The following is a 22,576-nucleotide window of genomic DNA, read 5'->3' on the forward strand; positions in this document are numbered from 1 at the left end:
ATCCTTCCCGCTGCATTACCTTCCACACTGTTGCTCCAGGGACATTATCAGAAGTCTCTTCTAAATCATTTTCCATTAACTGCCTCATAATGAATATGGGATCTAGTGTTTATCTTCCATTTAGAAAGCTATATTGCACTTCTTGTAATTGTCCTCCACCTTCTTTTCATTCTCTTTTCTGGTAGCCTTTCAAATATTTTTGGTACATGAGATATGAGTATGACTCCTTGATAATTATCATGTATCTTTTTTTTTTCTAAATATTTTTTACAATCTGCTTTACACTGCACCAACACAGGTCTTATGGTGACGATGGGAAAGGAATGGACTAGGGGTAGAAAGGCCGTGGCCTTAATTAAGGTACAGCCCCAGCAAATGCCTGATGTAAAAATGGTAAACCACAGAAAACAATCTTCAGGGCTGCTGACAGTTGGGTTCGAACGCACTATCTCCCCAACGCAAACTCACTGCTGCATGCCCCTAACCGCACAGCCAACTCATTTGGTCATTCTTCTTTTCCCCCTTCTTAAATATAGGTATTATTACTCCTCTACTCCAGTCATTTGGTACAGATGTTTCCTTCTAAATATATCTAAATAACCTATACAGCCATTGTAGACTAACGGGTCCTGCAGCTTTTATCATTTCCACACTCACTTCATCCAATCCTGCTGCTTTACCCACTTTACTTGACAGCAGTTTCCATTTCTTCCATTATGATCTCACTCTCTCTCTTCACACTCTACATCTATCATCTCATCTACAGCCCTTCTGACATTCACATTCATCAAGGTAATCCTTCAAACTTTTCTATATCTCCTTTGATGTTATTATCTCTCCTTTCTTCCTTTTCACACTTTCTTTTTCTCTTCCTTCTTACAAGTCCCTGTAACATGCTTTTAGTGCTATGCACATCATCTTCCAACTCTCATGTTAATCCTTCCTAGCTTTTCTTCACACTACATTTTTTCACCTTTCTGTTTCCTGATACTTTTTTTCCATTTTATCTCTATTCAATCCTTGCCATGCTTTATTCATATTTTTCACTGCTTCCTTTACGCTCTCATTCCACTGCAGGGTATCTTTACCTTTCAATGTTTCAGCTAATCTGCTACATGTCCCATTCGACTTCCACACACTCCACCTCAGCTCAGGGTAAGTACTGTTTCAATTTGTATTGGAATTTAACTTCTACTTGCATATTTTTTAATTTCTGTACTTTTATTTTCTTATTTCTTGCATTTTTGCAATTTTTCCCCACTTTCATTTTTGCTACCACTACTCTATGGTCTCCATCAAAGGCTACTTCTGGCAAGGCTGTTACATCCAACAACTGTCTACGATTTTCTTTTTCCATGAAGAAGTTATCAATTACTGTTTTTGTCTTCCATTTTCCCATTCTAATCTTTTAATCTTTCTACAATTCTTCTTCCTGAGCCATGTATTGTCCGCACTTAACCCATTTCTCACACAAAAATCCACAAACATCTCTCGCTCTTCATTCCTCTTTCCATATATGTATGTTTAGCCATCAGCCCTAAGGCTGGTTGGATCCTCAACAGCTCCGCCATCAGCTGTCATAGATGGCCTAGGCATCGCTGAAGAGGCATACTAGGGAAATGAGGAGTGAGGTAGTTTACCGTTGCTTTCCTCACCGAGCCAGAAGTTGCTATTACATATCAGTCTGCCAAGCCCACTGAAATGCATATATCACCCGACCCAATGAGCAACATTTTCACACCATTCATAGCTGGGACTGGCTGCATAATGAATGGCATTACTAGCATTGCTCATAGCTGTCACTTTCATATTGTCAAAGCCAAGGATAAGACTAAGACAGGTCAATGAAAGTAACAAAATTGCTCTAGCCTATACCAGAAGACTTTGTGCACTGTAAACACTAGGTCCCGCCAGCAAAAGCAAATCTTTCCATATACCAACGGCCCAATTACATCTTCCATTTCATTTCTGTCACCTCCCACATTTACTTTGAAGTCTCCTATGACAGACACGTTCACATCCTTTATTTCACTCTAATGTTTCCAGGAATTTGTCAATATCATCTTCATTGCATCCAGTCTGAGGTGCATACACTAACTTATATTATTTAAATAAATACTTAATTTTAAATAAATTATCACAACTTCGTCAGGCTAGAAAACAACAAAAGGCCCAGGTTGAGAAGCACTGTTTTCTACTCCACTTGGAATTCTGTGACACCAAAGAAAATATATCTACCATGCCTAATGTCCTTCTGTTTCAACTTTTTTACAATTTGATATCCTTTTACACATTTCAAGACACCCTCCACAAGTTGCATCTCTTCTTCTGATGTTAAAACCAGTTGCCTTCAACATCATCATCATTATCACCATCATCATCATCATCACCATCACCATCACCATCCTCATCCTTTAAACGTCTCCAGTCACCCGGGTGCAGTACAAGAGCGCTCTCCATCTTTGTCTATCCAGGTACTTGGTTCCATTCTACTTCTCTTCCTTTCAGGTCCTGCTTTACTTGACTGATCCACTTGACTGATCACACTTGTTAATGGAACATACTATGTTTCTTTCCCAATCTCAGTAATTCAAGTGGAAATGCTAACTCTTATTTGATCCATCCTTTTTAAATGGCCATACCATTTCAGTCTTGATGTTCTTTCATTTTGACTTAGCGACTGGTTTACTTGTGTATGACATAACTGTTCATTTTGGATGTTATCTCTTCTTGTTTTCTGTAGTACTGACCTCAAGAACTTCATTTCTGCAGCTAGAAGTCTGCTACTCTCTCTACTGTTGACTGTACAGGTTTCAAGAGCATATGTATGTAGTTATTGGCATGAAATATACCTGATAAAGGGTTCTCTTTATACAGGTATTTGGTTACCCATACAAGAGACCTACCTTGGTGATACAATTGTGCTCCTTTTTTGGACTCTGTTAGTGATTTCATCAAAGGACCTTGCATCACTAGTTACAATACTACCAAGATATTGAAAATGGTTCAAAGTTTTCTAGTTTCTCGCTGTCCAGTTGGATGTTAACTTGTAGGGCTTGCCTGCTGACTGTCATCACAACTGGTTTTGTGTGGTTGACTTTTAGGCCAAACTGTTAAACTGCTGGTTCGAAGTGTTTAATTTATGTTTTACTCTTATAGTGCCAGGCAGCTGATCTATCGGCCATGCGAGTTACTGCTAAAAATGCTGGGAGCCGATCTGTTGGCCACGTTTTTCTTTTGCCTGTTTCTTTAATTCCTGCTGCACGATGGCTGCGTAAGTAATACTGCCAGAAAGATTGAAGCTTTTACTATCTGGAAACATCGATAACATGCGATATCGATATCAGTGAAGTTTTATAAAGGGTTTCTTTCGACGCATTGTAGGTTCCGCGCGTGGTAGCCCTGCACTCTGCCGCTTCATGTTACTTGCTTGTTATCTCGTTTGTTTATATGCTTATTTACTTCCAATAGTGTAAAGATGAAAGATGATTAAAATACGCCATGTTTTAAGATTAAGAGATTCAGTAGATAATAATTTATCGACTGACAAGTGTTCGAAATAAGATATTATTGTGTATTTAACCTGTGTGTACATAAGTTTGTAAAAATTCATAATTCTCAGAAAGAACTATCAAGAATTGCATAAAGCATTAGTTTTTTTTATTAAAAATTTTATTAAAAATCACAAAGATATCATACCCATGATAAAAATACACTATAAATGTAAAAATTAGGTCAAATTTTCAAACAATAATTAAAAATTTGTACACTTTTAGATGAAGAAAATGAAACTCTATTCTAATTATAGTCACACTCACATGTTCTTTATTCACCTGTGTGCTATAAGAAAAAATAACAGGGATTTACCTCCAAACAAGTAGTAAGTAGAAGAATGCTTTTGCTTAGTGTGTGCATTTTTAGTAAAATTGACTTGGCATTCTTAACGCAACCACTACATACAGCCTGGCATCAAAAAGGTTGATTTAATTTCTCCTGATCCTCCCCTAATCTCTCAAATTACTAATCACTTTCCACAATCTTAATGCATATAATAGACCTAAATAATAAAGGAGGTTTCATCTCGATTTTTGTCAGATATCGGTGTTCCCCTTTATAAACACTAAATACTATGTCTTACGAGTTTAAACAAGAAGTGGTCTTCAAACAACACACCCAAATAGGTTTTATCTGGGGGATGAGGAATGATGACAAAAATATTCACTATTCTGAAACCGTTTGAATTACAAAGTTAAAATTTCAAACCATGTTAAACAACAGAAAGTTTGGGAAAAATTTAAATTTAAATGGAGGTTAAGATCTGGAAACAGATATATTCATTTCTTCCTCCGAAACTATTTAACTACTAAGAAAAAATTCTGAATAGCGGTATACATTTTAAATCCTAGGTGTGAATTAGGAAATATTTCGAAACATCCCACCCTTAGGGTGTTAAATGGAGTTATCTCCGCAAACAAAATTATGCAACCCTCCAAAACCGTTTCACGCACAAATTTGTAATTTTACGAGAAGGTTCTTTGTTTATGTCTTAGATGTAAAATATCATATACTTCAAAATATTTCTCCCCTAAGGGATTTAGATGGTGGTTGACTCTCAAAAACCACAATAAGTTATACCTTCTTCTGAAACCGCTTCAGGCACGAGCTTAAATTCAATTGCAATTCAATACGGATCAGAACCATGAAGTTTATAACCTATAAATTTTATATGTCCTAGATGTTAAGTACATTTTTTTAAACATTCACCACCTAAAAAACATTAATTCCTCCATTACTGTTCGACATACAAGATCTAAATTTCACAGGTTGATTGCTTTTACATCTTAGATGTTAAATAAGATAGGGTTTAAAAACATTCCAATTCTTCTGTACAGGGTCGAAACATCTGTTAGATAAGAAAATTAATAATCATTCCCCCAAAACTGTTTGACGTATAATCTGAGGGTGTATTTTATAGGTTCAGTCGACAGTAGACTTTCCAAAATATAAAGTTTTGAAAAATAATTTTCATTTTAAAACCGCAGCGAAGCACAGGTATCTTGCTAGCCACCATATGGTTTGCGAAGCGTATGGTCTCCAAGTGCCTGGTGCACGTCTTTTGAGTGGAAACCTACAGGCCCCCTTTACAGTGTCATTCAGCACTATGTATGGAAAGACATATTTTTTGGAGGTCATAGTATGCTTAACCTTCCAGCAGCATTTATATTCTGGGCTGCATTTTTCAGGTACTGTGTACACCTTCTTTCCTCCAGTACTTGTCTTTTCTCTATAATGTTGCAACATTATCGATTTTACCTTTAAAAATGTTTATTTGCTCTTATATGTCTAAAAATTTTACTTTCAAATATTAATTATTTTTGCAATATTATAATTATAGTCCCAAACTGATAACATTTGAACAAAGAAAGTTCACCATTACTGACAACCGAAGGCAAATACAGTAGAATAATATATAATAATAACAACAACGTAAACGTTTCCACCTTTTCAATACTAAAATATATTCATAAAATTATAAATTACACAGTACTAGTTTCGACCCATCTAGGGGTCATCATCAGCCGTAATGGAGCAAAGATCACTTTTGGCGAAATCCTAAGAAAATGTTATTTTAAAGAATAACGAGTAAAATGAGATATTATTATGGTAATAGTTAATAATACAAGGAATATACATACTAAGAGGTTTTTAACAAAGAATAAAGTATAAATGGGGTGTTGTAAAAATTATAATCATGGAAATCAGTAAGTTCTTGTATTGAAATGAAATATGGCTTAGGAAGAGGGCTTAAGGTGGGGCTGAAGGGTGCGGGAGAAAGTGTAATTGTCTTGGAAAAGTACCTTTGATTAAATTTAGGATTGAGTTTAGGTTGGCTGCATTATTGTTTCTGAGGAAAGTGATAAATAGATCGAAGAGTATGTTGGGTTTCTCTGAGATTTCATTGAGATTGTGACTGGCATTAAAGTATTGGTCTAGGTGTATGTAGTAATTTTCCATTATGTTGAGTAAAGGGCCCTTGTTTGCTAATACAAGGATGTCCATGTCTTGTTCAATATTGGTGAAATTATGGTTATAATCTTGCATGTGTTGGCTGATGGCTGAAAATCTGTTGTATTTTATTGCGTTAGTGTGCTCGTGGTATCTGATAATGAAGTTCCTCCCGGTTTGCCCGATGTAGGAATCACAAAATTCAACGGCTTCAGCAATCATTTTATAGAAAGGATAATCAATAAACAAAAACATCGCCCAAAAACTACCCTCAAAAAAGAAATAACCAAACCTCTAACATTTTCCACCTTCACGTTCAACAATGATATCTACAAGTTAACCAACATCTTTAAGAAACAAGGTGTTAAAATAGCCTTCAAAACCAACAATAAGAATATGAACATTTTATACAATACTTCACACATCAACAAGACCAGCAGTTTTTTAAAATCAGGAGTTTATAGGATCAAATGTACCACCTGTAAAAAAACCTACATCGGGCAAACCGGGAGAAACTTCATTATCAGATACCACGAGCACACTAACGCAATAAAATAAAACAGATTTTCAGCCATCGGCCAACACATGCAAGATTATAACCATAATTTCACCAATATTGAACAAGACATGGACATCCTTGTATTAGCAAACAAGGGCCCTTTACTCAACATAATGGAAAATTACTACATACACCTAGACCAATACTTTAAAGCCAGTCACAATCTCAATGAAATCTCAGAGAAACCCAACATACTCTTCGATCTATTTATCACTTTCCTCAGAAACAATAATGCAGCCAACCTAAACTCAATCCTATATTTAATCAAAGGTACTTTTCCAAGACAATTACACTTTCTCCCGCACCCTTCAGCCCCACCTTAAGCCCTCTTCCTAAGCCATATTTCATTTCAATACAAGAACTTACTGATTTCCATGATTATAATTTTTACAACACCCCATTTATACTTTATTCTTTGTTAAAAACCTCTTAGTATGTATATTCCTTGTATTATTAACTATTACCATAATAACATCTCATTTCACTTGTTATTCTTTAAAATAACATTTTCTTAGGATTTCGCCAAAAGTGATCTTTGCTCCATTACGGCTGATGATGACCCCTAGATGGGTCGAAACTAGTACCGTGTAATTTATAATTTTATGAATATATTTTAGTATTGAAAAGGTGGAAACGTTTACGTTGTTATTATTATTACTTATATATTATTCTCAGTTCAATACGGACCAAAAACATGAAATTCATAACCATTAATAAATACAGTAGAGACAATACGCGACACTGAGCGAGATATCGAGGGACAGCTATTGGAGCTCTCTCTAGCGAGTAGACCTGAAAACTACTGATTCTGTCATAAGAGAACGTGTATTTTTGTGTGAAGTTTTTGGTGTTATTTATGCGTTTTCAGTGAGTTGACATAATTAAATAGTAGCGTGTGTCATCCCTTGATATCTCCTCTCAACATGAGGGGAAAGGTATGTGCTGTGTTTAGCTGCAGTAACTATGAAGTAGAGAAGAATGCGCGGTCGTTCTTCAGGTTCCCTCACGACAAGAAAATGTAAGTAATATTGTGTTTGCATATATATTCTTCCAGTGACAGAGATCTTTATAGTACTTCATTATCTTCTGACCTGCTCGACCCATACTTTAACTGGCTTAAAATGTAATACGCATATTTTATTGTATAGTGCAGCAGTTAACCTTCAATACCGATGTGTTCTTGTAGGTGTGATCTGTGGGTTTTGAAATGTCACAGAAGTGATTTGGATAAGGTGTACGAGAAAGAAGGGACGTTACGCTTTTATAAGAATTATAAGATCTGTTCAGATCATTTCCGGGCCAGCAACTTTTAAAAATTCTCGACTATACAGCCAAGGGTATGTTACATTTTTACTCTAATTGTAAGTAAATATTCCTCAAAGCATCACTATCGACAAAATTTTCATACTTTTCTTTCTTTTATCCCTCTTCTCAGATTAAAGCCGGAATTTTATAGATTTTCTTTCTGTTAGTAGGCTTCATGTTAAGAGGAAAATTGTCCAGGTATTAAATGTTAATTCATTGCATCATATGTGTAAGGAATGTGCCGATATTTTTATTGACAAGTGTCTTACTGTGATGATACAATGTTTTTAAATGAGAAAAAAGACAAATCCAACCATAAGAGTTCAGGCAGGAATGCTAAATATAAAAAAATAATGCATAAATGAAAGATCAAGCCTTTTCACAGCAGTCCATTTCACATCTTGTTCATATGTCTAATTTCAGTCTTTGAATAATAACCTTTTAAATAATTCTTCATTCATTTATCCAGAATTGCTTTAGCAACTTCAAAGTTAATATCTCAATAACACCTTCTTTCTAGACGTAATTTATTTATCCATTTCCGTATATACATTTCCATTGATATTTGAATTTAGCGTGATTTTTTCAGGTCAAGTCACTAGGAGCACCACCGTCGAATTGTCTCCCATTTTAGCAAGGCTAAATCTGTGTCGCGTATTGTCTCTACTGTATTTGCCAAAGGGCAGCCAGATCTGACAGGATGAAGGTGTTTTGGGAGCAGAAGAAGAAGCTGACTTTAATGTATATGACTGACTAATGTGCTCTAATGGGAGCATTAAAAAAAGGTCCTATTTAAGTGCCAAGATCAAGATTAACCACTAAATCATGCTTGTTAATGGCACACACCATGTTTCTTTCCCAACCTCAGTAATTCAAGTGGAACTGCTATACCAATAATAATGATTCTGTTAGTCTGAGGATGATACACTGGAGCCACTTGTTCCAGCATTGCTGGTCTGGTAGCCCATGCCGCAAATGTACAAGCGAGTTCTTTCCCGCAAATTTGTGTAGCACGGAAATGCACAAAATTAAAAAATGTGCGGTAATGATCAGTTTTATGCCACTTTTTGGTATATCACAAAACAGAAAACCAATAACTTTCAGTGTTACATGAATTAATGACCTCTGGGAGTCCTGTCAGTTTTTAGTGTACTTTTGACAGGATAGGCTATACCTGAAAACGATGTACGATCTTTATCCATGTTCAACAGAGGATAAGTAATGCTTTTAATAAAATGGCACAATTCGACAAATGTCGAATGAAAATTTCTTCTAAGACAAGAAGAAAACCAGGGCCAAATATTGCTAGAAAGATAAGTAAACAATGCAGAATCAAAAATACTATTGAAAATAAAGATATAACAGGAAAAGTTACTGTACCTGTTCCTGGATATCCTGAAGAAAACTCGTCTCTACTGAGTGAACCAAATTCTCGCATTTTAGCACGTACTGGAGAACCAGCAAATGGACTGTATTTCTTTCGCTGTGTATTCTATGGAGAAAAAGAAAATAATCCAAATGCATAAGGACATTCTGGAGAACACAGAGAAAGGTTTACATAAAGTTACACAAATCTTAGTTGTACTATTTCCTTAATTGATATCAATCTCCTTATTTCTGGTTTCACAATATCAACTCTTAATTAGTTACATGCCTCCAAATGTTAGGATTCTTATAATAAGAGTAATAGGGAACATGCATCATTTTCAAAAATATATATTTTTTAAAGTACACCAATGAAATAGTACGTAAACGTATTACATTGCGGTAAGTTGCCTTGTTTTCTACCATTAAAAAAAATTTAATAGTGCCTTTCCGCAAGGCGAGTGAAACGGCCTCCGACGTAAGCGGCGCGCTGTGACGTCACAATCCAGTACCGCATGCAGCTCTACCAGCCGTTGTGCATCAGCTGTTGCTAAGAGCCGATTGTTTATTATTCATGATCGCGAATAACTTCGAAATGACAGAAGAAAGGTTCAAAACAGCACACTCAGAAAATCTACCATGTGCAGATGTCATCATTCTTGAAAAATAGCGACTTTTGTGGCCGCAGAAATTCGCGGATAAAAAGAAAGTTTGTAAGTGGCGTCTTTTATATATGTGCAATGTACTGTAAACCATAGTATTAGGATAACAACGAACCTGGATAGATATCACATCACTTTCAACATTTCCTTCTAGACTGATTCCCATATTAAAGAATAACATTACATTTTCGGGCTTTCAGCATTAGTAAAGTAAGAAATCAGATTTCAGCACTAACATAAACATATAGGTAGCATTATAGTACTAGTCCGCCTCTGTGGTGTAGTGGTTAATGTGTGCCACTCCCGGAGACCTGGTTTCGATTCCTGGCTCTCCATGAAAGTTGAAAACAAATAGTACGAGGGCTGGAACGGGGTCTACTCAGCCTCGGGAGGTCAACTGGTAGAGGTGTTTCGAATCCCACCTCAGCCATCCTTGAAGTAGTTTTTCATATTTTCCCACTTCTCCTCCAGGCACCCAAGGCCACGGCCGTTTCCTTCCCTCTTCCTTGTCTATCCCTTCTGATCCTCCCATCCTCCAACAAGGCTCCTGTTGAGCATAGCATGTGAGGCCGCCTGGGCGAGGTAATGGCCCTCCTGACCATTTTCATCACCATACCCAAAGTCTCACGTTCCAGGACACTGCCCTTGAAGCGGTAGAGGTGAAATCCCTCGCCGAGTCCGAGAGAAAACCAACCCTGAAGGATAAACTGATTAAGAAAGAAAGAAAGAAGGAAAAAAAAAATAGTACCATAGGGCTATAATCTATCATTCCTAAAAAAATATATATTTATGGTTGGGACAACTGGCCTACCCACTTCCAGAGCCCATGAAAGAGAAACATTAAATATCTTTGTGGAGGGAAAAAGTTAAACATGATAAAGATAAATATGACTTCATCTAGTTTTCACAAGTCGGGCTGAGTGGTTCAGACGGTTGAGGTGCTGGCCTTCTGACCCCAACTTGGCAGGTTCGATCCGGGTTCAGTCCGGTGGTAGTTGAAGGTGGTCAAATACGTCAGCCTCTTGTTGGTAGATTTACTGGCACGTAAAAGAACTCCTGCAGGACTAAATTTCTGCACATCAGCGTCTCCGAAAACCGTAGAAGTAGTTAGCGGGGCGTAAAGCTAATAACATTAATTACATTTGGCTTTTAACAAGCTGAGCATATCAGGCAAGAAAAGTGTCCTGGTAACATTTTAGTCGTTCAATACAGGAATGTCTTTGGGTGCTGTGACTTTTACTTTTTTTTTTGCTTAACGTCACACCGTCACATACAGGTCTCATGGCGACGATGGGACAGGAAGGGCCTAGGAATGGGAACGAAGCGGCCGTGGCCTTAGGTACTGCCTCAGCATTTGCCTGGTGTGAAAATGGGAAACCACGGAAAACCATCTTCAGGGCTGCCGGCAGTGGGGTTCGAAACCCACTATCTCCTGGATGCGAGCTCACAGCTGCGCGCTCCTAACCGCACGGCCAACTCGCCCGGTATTTTTACCCTTCGGTTTATTGACTTGGCTTGTATAACCTAAAACTTAGGCTAAGGTGGATAATATTTTAAACACCAACATCACTATTTTCACCCGTGTGCAATTATGTTATTTATTTCAATAATATTATAATTATTATAACTGAGCATTGTTAACTTATAAGACCACAACAGACAAGCATTGGTTTTGTGTAGAGTCGTACATTTGTTAAATTCACGTTCATGATGTACACGCCTGTTGTTTGAGTCATCAGTCCATAGACTGGTTTGATGCAGCTCTCCATGCCACTCTATCCTGCGCTAACCTTTTCATTTCTACGTAACTATTGCATCCTACATCTGCTCTAATCTGCTTGTCATATTCATACCTTGGTCTACCCCTACCGTTCTTACCACCTACACTTCCTTCAAAAACCAACTGAACAAGTCCTGGGTGTCTTAAGATGTGTCCTATCATTCTATCTCTTCTTTTCGTCAAATTTAGCCAAATCGATCTCCTCTCACCAATTCGATTCAGTATCTCTTCATTCGTGATTCGATCTATCCATCTCACCTTCCGCATTCTTCTGTAACACCACATTTCAAAAGCTTCTATTCTCTTTCTTTCTGAGCTAGTTATCGTCCATGTTTCACTTCCATACAATGCCACACTCCACACGAAAGTCTTCAAAAACATCTTTCTAATTCCGATATCAATGTTTGAAGTGAGCAAATTTCTTTTCTTAAGAAAGCTCTTCCTTGCTTGTGCTAGTCTGCATTTTATGTCCTCCTTACTTCTGCCATCGTTGGTTATTTTACTACCCAAGTAACAATATTCATCTACTTCCTTTAAGGCTTCATTTCCTAATCTAATATTTCCTACATCACCTGCCTTCGTTCGACTGCACTCCATTACTTTTGTTTTGGACTTATTTATTTTCATCTTGTACTCCTTACCCAAGACTTCATCCATACCATTCAGCAACTTCTCAAGATCTTCTGCAGTCTCAGATAAAATAACAATATCATCGGCAAATCTCAAGGTTTTGATTTCCTCTCCTTGGACTGTGATTCCATTTCCAAATTTCTCTTTGATTTCCTTTACTGCCTGTTCTATGTAAACATTGAAAAGGAGAGGGGACAAACTGCAGCCTTGCCTCACTCCTTTCTGGATTGCTGCTTCTTTTTCCAAGCCCTCGATTCTTATCACTGCAGACTGATTTTTATACAGATTGTAGATAATTCTTCGTTCTCGGTATCTGATCCCTATCATCTTCAGAATCATAAATAGCTTGGTCCAATCAACATTATCGAATGCCTTTTCTAGATCTACGAATGCCATGTACGTGGGCTTGTCCTTCTTGATTCGATCCTCTAAGATCAGACATAAAGTCAGGATTGCTTCACATGTGCCTACATTTCTTCTGAAGCCAAATTGATCTTCTCCCAACTCAGCTTCTACTTGTTTTTCCATTCTTCTGTAAATAATACGTGTTAAAATTTTGCAGGCATGAGATACTAAACTAATGGTGCGGTAGTTTTCACACCTGTCAGCACCGGCTTTCTTGGGAATAGGTATAACAACATTCTTCCGAAAATCGGATGGGACTTCTCCTGTCTCATACATCTTGCACACTAAATGAAATAACCTTGCCATGCTGGTTTCTCCTAAGGCAGTCAGTAATTCAGAGGGAATGTCATCAGTTCCAGGTGCCTTGTTCCTATTGAGGTCACTCAGAGCTCTGTCAAACTCTGACCTCAAAAGTGGGTCTCCCATTTCATCAGCATCAACAGCCTCTTCATGTTCCAGAACCAAATTATTTACATCTTTACCTTGATACAACTGTTGGATATGCTCCTGCCATCTTTCTGCTTTGTCTTCTTTCCCTAGAAGTGGCTTTCCATCTGAGCTCTTAATATTCATACACCTGGATTTCCTTTCTCCAAAGGTTTCCTTGATTTTCCTGTATGCAGCATCTACCTTACCCAGGACCATACAGCCTTCGACATCCTTGCACTTCTCCTTCAGCCATTCTTCCTTAGCTACCTTGCACTTTCTATCCACTTGATTCTTTAATCGCCTGTATTCTTTTCTGCCCTGTTCATTTCTAGCATTCTTGTAGTTTCGTCGTTCATCAATCAGGTCTAGTATCTCCTGAGTTATCCACTGATTCTTAGTTGATCTTTTCTTCCTTCCTAACATTTCTTCAGCAGCCCTACTGACTTCATTTTTCATGACTCTCCACTCTTCCTCTATAGTGTTTCTTTCAGCCTTTTCATTTAGTCCTTGTGCAACATGTTCCTTGAAACAATCCCTCACACTCTTTTCTTTCAACTTGTCTAGATCCCATCTTTTTGCATTCTTTCCTTTCTTCAATTTCTTCAACTTCAGATGGCATTTCATGACCAACAAGTTATGGCCAGAGTCCACGTCTGCTCCTGGGAAAGTTTTGCAATCCAACACCTGGTTTCTGAATCTCTGCCTAATCATAATGAAGTCTATTTGATACCTTCCGGTGTCTCCAGGTCTCGTCCACGTATATAGCCGTCGTTTGTGGTGTTTGAACCAAGTATTGGCAAGGACTAAATTATGATCAGTGCAGAATTCAACCAGCCGACTTCCTCTTTCGTTCCTTTGTCCCAATCCAAATTCTCCTACTGTATTTCCTTCTCTTCCTTGGCCTACCACTGCATTCCAGTCTCCCATCACAATTAGATTCTCGTCACCTTTTATATATTGTATTAAATCTTCTATCTCCTCATATATTCTTTCGATTTCTTCATCATCTGCTGAACTAGTAGGCGTATAGACCTGTACTATTGTGGTGGGCATTGGTTTGGTGTCTATCTTGACGACAATAATTCTTTCACTATGCTGGTCGTAGTAGCTTACCCGCTGCCCTATTTTCTTATTCATTATTAAACCAACTCCTGCATTTCCCGTTTGATTTTGTGTTGATAATTCGGTAGTCGCCTGACCAAAAATCTTGTTCTTCCTGCCAACGTACTTCACTTATACCAACTACATCTAACTTTAGCCTATCCATCTCCCTTTTCAGGTTCTCTAACCTACCACAATGATTCAAACTTCTAACATTCCACGCTCCGACTCGCAGAATGTCAGTATCCATCTTCCTGATGATCGCCCCATCTCGTGTAGTCCCCACCCGGAGATCCGAATGGGGGACTAGTTTACCTCCGGAATATTTTACCCGGGAGGAAGCCATCATCAGTATATCATTCATACAGAGAGAGCTGCATGTCCTCGGGAGTTAGTTATGGCTGTAGTTTCCCGTTGCTTTCAGCCGTGTAGCAGTATCAACACAGCTAAGCCATGTTGAGTATTATTACAAGGCCGTATCAGTCAATCATCTAGACTGCCGCCCTTGCAACTATCGAAAGGCTGCTACCCCCCTTTCGATGAACCATTCGTTAGTCTGGTCTCTCAACAGATACCCATCCGATATGGTTGCACCTGCGGCTCGGCTATCTGCATCATTGGGACATGCAAGACTCCCCACCGCGGCAAGGTCACATGGTTCGCAGAGGAGGGTACACGCCTAATCTTTGTTATATTATAGAGTATTTAGATATAGCCTAAATTCCTTTACAAATTAAGGTCTTCAAAAAAGACATAAATAACTGTCGCATGCCAAGATAAACTGGTAGAATTAGAGCTGTCAAAATGGTTCATAAACCCTTTGATTTATTTTCTTGACATGGATCACCCAAAACATAGGTTAGGTTTGGAGAATACTTTAATAATCAGCATTAATTAATGCACTGTTTATTACTTTCATATTCCAAAATATAATTGAAGCATTTAAATAAAGCATCATACATTAACATTTATAGTTTTACCACTAGAACAGGTGACATGGAAAAGTGATTGAAAATTCAAACAAATTCATCTTACGTTAAAATTTTCGAAAAAAATAAACTGTAGACTTTTCCGATATATCACCAGCATTTCTCCAGCCCGCCATAATCCATTTCTCCCTAGTTTTAGCGTCTTTGGAACATTTATAAACAATTTGTTTGGGATGATATGCGATGTAATATTGAATATCGGAACTCTACACCATTTATAAGTTTTCTGCCTCATTGTCTGCGCAGGATTCATTTTAAGTCTAAAATATACCACTCAGATTATTATCCATTTTATAGACCTCAAATTTAACCATACCAGACACTAACATAAAGCAGAAATACGCAAAGTGTATCCTGCTTCTTACAGCACACTATGTGTTATTTCGTCTGCTAATTCAGTCAACCTGTACGATGACGTCAGACCAATGAGATCGCGTACTTGCGTCACGTGACAGTTTCATACATTGATTTAGATTTTTATCATGTTTGGAGTTATTATTTGTACATTCTGATCACATTTTTGAATTCTGCATGAAATTTTGAATCAGATTAGCATATTTTTAATTAAAACCCTGGATCATGCATGTTCCCTATTAAGCCAGATATATCATCCACAGACTTCTCATTTTTAATTTTAACATTATCTTATTACAGGTTCAAAATAAATTTTTATTTTATTTTTCCTTCAATATTCATAATCCCTATTAGTGACTAACACTGAGGCTTCCTTAGCTCCTTACCCTCAAATAATTAGGTACAAATTCAAAACAAGGACAGCACATTGTTGGAAGTAAAGTTCTCCACTGTCGGCAGCCGTGAAGATGGTCTTCCGTAGTTTCCCATTTTCACACCAGACAAATGCTGGGGCTGTACCTTAATGAAGGCCATGACTGCTTCCTTCCCACTCCTAGCCCTTTCCTGTCCCATTGTCCCCATAAGACCCATCTGTGTCGATGTGATGTAAAGCAGCTTGTAAAAAAAAAAAGTAATAATATGTATGTATGTATGCATGTCCAACCCTTGTGCCATTTCTCTACAGGGTCAGCTATGAAGCGAGATAAACCTTTGTAATAAGCTTTTATGACTGGATAACGTTCGTGACATCTACCTCATCACAGGAGTTAATGAGATGAAATGAATGACATGGCATATGATAGTAGAAAGGGACACAGTAAAACCTCAGCTAACAGTTCACCCAACAGATCTATTTCTCTGCCCAGTGGTAGAGTAAAACAGAATGTCAAAATTGACACAGACAGCCTAGGTGGCATCAAATCGAAATGTCTGCACACAGTAGCTGAGGCCATATGATGATATTATTATTATTATTATTATTATTATTATTATTATTATTATTACATCGTTATGCCCTACTCAGGAGCACGGTTGAACTTGCTTAGCTGATGTGTTGGCCTTCTTTTCCTCCCAAAATCTCTTCATCCTCTCGCTGAGCTTCTTCCTTCGTTCTTCTGTCCAAGTTATAGTAGTTCTGATGTTGGGTTTGTCTTCAAAGTGGTGATTGTCGATTTTGGTTCTGAATTTACATCTGTCCTGTACAATGTCTTCTGAGATGTTGATTTCCTGGAGATCTGTTTCAATTTCACGAAGCCAGCTGTCCTTGGTTTTAGACGAAAGGGCCAGGTTGAAAATTCTTTTAGTTAGCCTGTTAGTGTTCATTCTGATAATGTGTCCATAAAATTTCAATCGTCTTTTCCAAAAAGTGTGAGAAATTTTTTCAGAATGACAATATATCGCCTGGGATGATTTTTTTTCTCCATATTCCATCTATACAAACTTGGCCAAAAATTTTTTGTAAAATTTTCCTTTCTTGTTTCTCAATGTCTTTGGTTAAAGATCCACCACCAATGATTAAGGTTTCTGAGGCATATAACGCTTCAGGTTAGATTTTTTATTATACCTGTTCCAAGTGATCCTGTATACTTTCTGTAATTTGGAAATTCTTTCTTTATTTGCTTTGCGGTTTAAACCAGAGGGCTGAAAAATTTCTCCCAAATATTTAAATTGGTTCACTTGAACAATTTTGCCAAATTTAGTTATCATAGGTTGTCCATCTAAGTATCGTGAGGCTCCTTCCATGTACTGAGTTTTCTCATATGAAATCTGAAGTCCCGTTTTGATGGCAATTTCATGCAGTTTTTCAATGGAATGAATTGCTTCATGCCTATTATTGGAAAGGATTGCTATGTCATCAGCAAAGGCCAGACACTGCACGTGAATTCTGTCTTTACGTAGTCTTCCAAGGGTTATTCCTTTAGTTTCCTTTTCCCAGGTCCTGATTACTTTCTCAAGTTCCAAGTTAAACTGTAACGGCGATAAACCATCCTCTTGACGGACCCTGGTGTTAACAGGGAAAGGCTCAGATATTTCGCCTAGAAATTTAACTTTTGAAGTAGTGCCAGTTAATGTTTGTTTGATTAATTCTCTCGTTTTTTTTATCCACTTGAAATTCTTCTAGAGTATTGAAAAGTGTTTGACGGTCTATAGAGTCATATGCTTTTCTGAAATATACAAAAGTAATGACTGTTTGTCTGGTTTTGCGCATTAAGGATTTGTTCTGTACAAGATCTTCTTTTCGGAGACCTGCCTGGTATTCACCAATTAGATGGTCTGTTTGTTTCTCAAGTCTAGTGAGCAAGGCTTTGGAAAAAATTTTGTAACCAACTGGTATCAAGCTAATTCCTCTATAATTATTGATGTTCGTTTTATCCCCTTTCTTGTGTAGTGGATGGATTAGCGCACATTTCCAATCTTCCAGAATTTCTTCAGTGATCCAGTTGTTCTCAAGAATCGAGTAGATTTTCCGGGCTACGCTGTCACCTCCTATCTTCAGCATTTCGGCAATTATACTATCTTCCCCCGGGGCTTTATTATTTTTGAGTCCATGGATTATTTCTTTGACTTCTTCCAGTGTTGGGGGTTCTGAATCTTGATTAGATAAGGGTTTTTCAAAGGTGAGTTGTTCTTTAGGGGATTCACAGTTTAAAAGATCCTGGAAATAAGCTGCTACAAGTTTGCAGTTCTCTTGATTATTCGTTTCTAATGTCCCATCTGGGTATTAGAAGCAAAGACCAGGTGCCTGATAATTTGATAATTCTTCTCTGAAAGTTTTATAGAAGTTTTGTGTATTGTTTTTTGTAAAATCTTGTTCAATTTCTGCCAATCTGTAGTGTTCGTATTTGCGTTTTTCAGACCTGATAATTTTTTATGTTTGTTTCTGTATTTTGGTGAATTCCTGCCAGGTTTGTTCAGTTTTATGATAATTCCAATTCTGCCAGGCTTTAGTTCTAAAGTTTATGGCCTTGTCGCAGGTTTCATTCCACCACCTATGTTTGCGTTTCCTGGGTGGTGTGCCAACATTTCGAGAAGCCTTCAAAAGTATGTCTTTGAGTTCTAACCAGTTCGAAGGATTGTGAGTAGGAATACTTTCAAGGAAAGTACTAGTGTTCTGTTTAAGAAATTCAAGATCGACACACAGGTTTTTTGTTATTCTGGGTTTGGACCTGTTTGGCTGAAATTTGACCTTGATTAAGGATAGATGGTAATTCCTTTTTTAACTTTAACATTCATAATTTCTTTTTGATTTTTCTTGGAAATAGCCACATGATTATTCTCCCAAGTGAAAATTTGAGGATCTCCAGGTTGTTTTCTTGTGTGGAAGCGCCCGGAAATGTGTCGACATTAATTTGAGATCAAAATTTTTGCAAACATCAATTAATCTTTCTTCATTTTAATTAGTTCTATTGTGCGCTGGGTATAGTCCTACAATGGTCCTGAATTTCTTTTCCCTACCAATTTGGGCACTGAAATCTCCTAATAGAATTTTTATGTGATGATTTTGGAATTGTGGCTGTAGTTTCTTCTAGCAGTTCCCAGAAGTCTTCCACCATTTGTGGATCTTTTTGATTGTAGTTATTGGTGGGTACATGTGCATTCATTAATGTATAAGCTTTGTTTCCGGATTTAATGGATAGTGTTGAAATTCTTTCAGAAGGCAAAGAAAAGTTAAGTACTGAGTTTACAATGTTTCTTCTTACAGTGAATCCTGTGCTAAATTGTAATGGTCTCTTATGAAGGGGGATTGCTGGCTTGCCTTTGTAAATTCTATAGTTTCCTGAGTCAAAATGATTTTTATCCGTGTATCTGGTTTCCTGAAGTGCTAAAATTTGGATGTTTAAGTTATCTAACATGTCTGTTAATTGTTTTAACTTCCCAGTTTTCCGAAGTGTGTTGATGTTTAGACTACCAAAGAAAGGTTTGCATTTTGGGCGAAGAGATTTGGAAAGCTCCTATACATTCCCACATGATGTTCTCGGTCCCCCAGAATCCGATGACCAAGAAAAACTAGTATGTCTACTAGGGCCTGGGGTAGTTATATTGTAGGTTGATTCATATCATGCTATCAAGTTAAAAGTATTGGGGACATCGATCTATGTTGGTGTCATGGTTACGACTGAAGTAGTGAGCTTCAGAGGTTGCTGAAGATTTTGGCGAGCTGTGTCTGTTTTTGGTCCGCGAGAGGTATTTTATTTCCCTCAAACCCTCCGGACAAGTCCGGCGAGCCTCCCGATCTGCCACCTGGGACGCGCCCGATAGGGGAACAGGCTGAAACCCCCACGGGATTATTATTATTATTATTACTAGATATGAGCCTCCGTGGATCAGACAGCAGGGCTTCGGCCTTTCACCGCTAGGTTCTGTGGTTCAAATCCCGGTCACTCCATGTGAGATTTGTGCTGGACAAAGCAGGGGCGGGGCAGGTTTTTCTCCAGGTACTCAGGTTTTCCCTGTTATCTTTCAATCCGGCAACACTCTCCACTATCATTTCATTCCATCTGTCAGCCATTAATCATTGGAGGAGTGCGACAGGCTTCGGCAACCGGCACAATTCCTATCCTCGCCGCAAGATGGGGGCTTCATTCATTCCATCCCTGACCTAGCCTTTGACTGGAAAACAGGTTGTAGGTTTTCATTCAATACTAGTTATATTTCTTTTACACTTTAAAAAAATATACATGCTAGCTAAAGCATCAATTTTTCGCACGGATTTATGACGAAGGATTAAAGTGGTCTTTTTGTTTTACGTCACATCAACACAAATACGTCTTAAGGTGACAATGGGATAGGAAAAGGCAAGGAGCAGGAAGGAAGAAACCATGGCCTTATTAAGGTACAGCCAGCATTTGCCTGGTGTGAAAATCGTGAAAATGGGAAGCCATAGAAAACTATCTTCAGGGCTGCTGACAATGGGGTTCGAACCCACTATCTCCTGAATGCAAGCCGACAGTTATGCGACCCAAACCACACAGCCACTTGCTCGGTACTAGTTAAGTTAAGGTTGCCCACACGTATGTGTGTATCTTACAACACGCTCTTGTAGACGGTATTTATACAACCTCATCAGGTACATGTTTTCACCATGTGATATGCGATCCTTCCCTCTCACCACACTCATCACTGCTAACTATATTTCACGTACCCTAATTGATCAGAAACGGGGTGAGTTGGCCGTGCGGTTAGGAGCGCGCAGCTGTGAGTTCGCGTCCGGGAGATAGTGGGATCGAACCCTTCTGTTAGCAGCCCTGAGGATGGTTTTCCGTGGTTTCCCATTTTCACACCAGGCAAACGCTGTGACTGTACCTTAATTAAGGCCACGCCCGCTTCCTTCCCATTCCCAAGCCTCTCCTCTCGCATCGTCGCCATAAGACCTATCTGTGTCGGTGCGACGTAGAACAAATAAAAAAATATCAGAAAGTTGTAACTCATGGACAAATTTCAGTACCAGCCGTGTCCACTCATGACCTTATATTCCTTGCTTACTTGATTTGTATTCCAAAATAACCTAGATATGTAATATTCACACAAGCGTGTTGAACAGATATAACTTAAAAACAATATTCTCTCACCCATGGGTAAATAATACAAGTATCGAGCTCAAATTATTATTATTATTATTATTACTACTATTATTATCAATATTATTATTTTTTGCTAGCGGCTTTACGTCGCACCAACACAGATAGGTCTTACGGCGGAGATTGGATAGGAAAAGTCTAGGAATTGGAAGGAAGCGGCCGTGGCCTTAATTAACGTACAGCCTGGTTTACCAGGTGTGAAAATTGTAAACCACAGAAAACCATTTTCAGGGCTGCCGACAGTGGGATTCGAACCCACTATCTCCTGGATGCAAGCTCACAGCCACACGCGCCTAACCGCACATCCAATTTACCCAGTATTATCATTATTATTTTATTATTATTATTATTATTATTATTATTATTATTATTATTATTACTTGTGATGTACATCTATTTATTATTAGTATTATTATTTACATAGTTGAATGATCATACTGTGTGTGAGGTTAATACATGAAACATGTACTGTACATTAATATTTATATGAGTTCAGTTAATGTAAATACCTGTAAATTAATATTATATAATTTATTCTTACCTGTATATATAATTTGTAAACCACTACGGTATTTTGAAATACACTGTAACTTCCAGAAAGTCACTAGATGATGGTAGAATATTCTGTACATTATAATCTATGTATTAGGCACTCTAGAATGTAGCTTGCTAGAAGCCTGGCCAGGCACATATATAAGGTGGTGACCGTGATGGTAATGATGAGTTATTGTTTTGTAGAGTTATGGTGTAGCAAGAATATACTTGTGACATGCAGTGGTTGCAGTCTCCATGTTGAAGCAATAGGCAGTTGTTTAAAATGGCAGCTTTGTTGATGTTCTTTGAGTGAAGTGTTTGTTTGTGATACTGTGATTAAAGTTATGTGTGTGTTAATTTGTCAATAGATGTGAATAAATAACTGTACCAACCGACAGCATTTTGTATGCATCTTCGTGAATACATTAACGGGTGACCGTGACAGTTACATGTAATTAACCTCATAATAGAACCGTATTGAGGACAATATATTAAAATTATAAAATCCTTTTAATAACAACCACCTACTCAATACATTATATTACTCATTGAATTATAAAATAATCATGAGGTGTCTTAAATAAAGGAACATGTTTCGTTCAACATAGCGAACATCATCAGCCTTAATTTACAAAGATTAGGTCAGGGCCCTGAGCTGAATGATAAAAATTGTTAAAAGAGTGACAATGCCATAATAAAAAGTAAAATGATAACACTAGACTTGAAATTATAACAATATTTACAGATTAACAGCAAGCATTTGTAGAGGAATACTTTGAACGATGGCAGTCTATAAAGTTAAAACAAACATGAGGTTGTTAAAGTAAAAAGATATAGATATAATGGATCTTAAAATATATGTCAATGCGTGAAGCGTG

General features: G+C 37.7%; 1 protein-coding gene across 4 annotated transcripts in view; it reads right to left on the reverse strand.

The window, feature by feature from the left end:
• sws (patatin like phospholipase domain containing sws) overlaps window positions 1–22,576 on the reverse strand; it is an 874,342-nt gene that overhangs the window by 622,709 nt on the left and 229,057 nt on the right. For all 4 annotated transcript variants that reach the window (XM_067138236.2, XM_067138235.2, XM_067138234.2 and 1 more), the window contains exon 9: window positions 9,251–9,362. In XM_067138236.2, coding sequence (XP_066994337.1) covers window positions 9,251–9,362 — 112 coding nt within the window. The remainder of the gene's footprint in view (window positions 1–9,250; window positions 9,363–22,576) is intronic.

The sequence above is a fragment of the Anabrus simplex genome, chromosome 1, assembly GCF_040414725.1.
Source record: "Anabrus simplex isolate iqAnaSimp1 chromosome 1, ASM4041472v1, whole genome shotgun sequence".
Classification (NCBI taxonomy): Eukaryota; Metazoa; Arthropoda; class Insecta; order Orthoptera; family Tettigoniidae; genus Anabrus; species Anabrus simplex.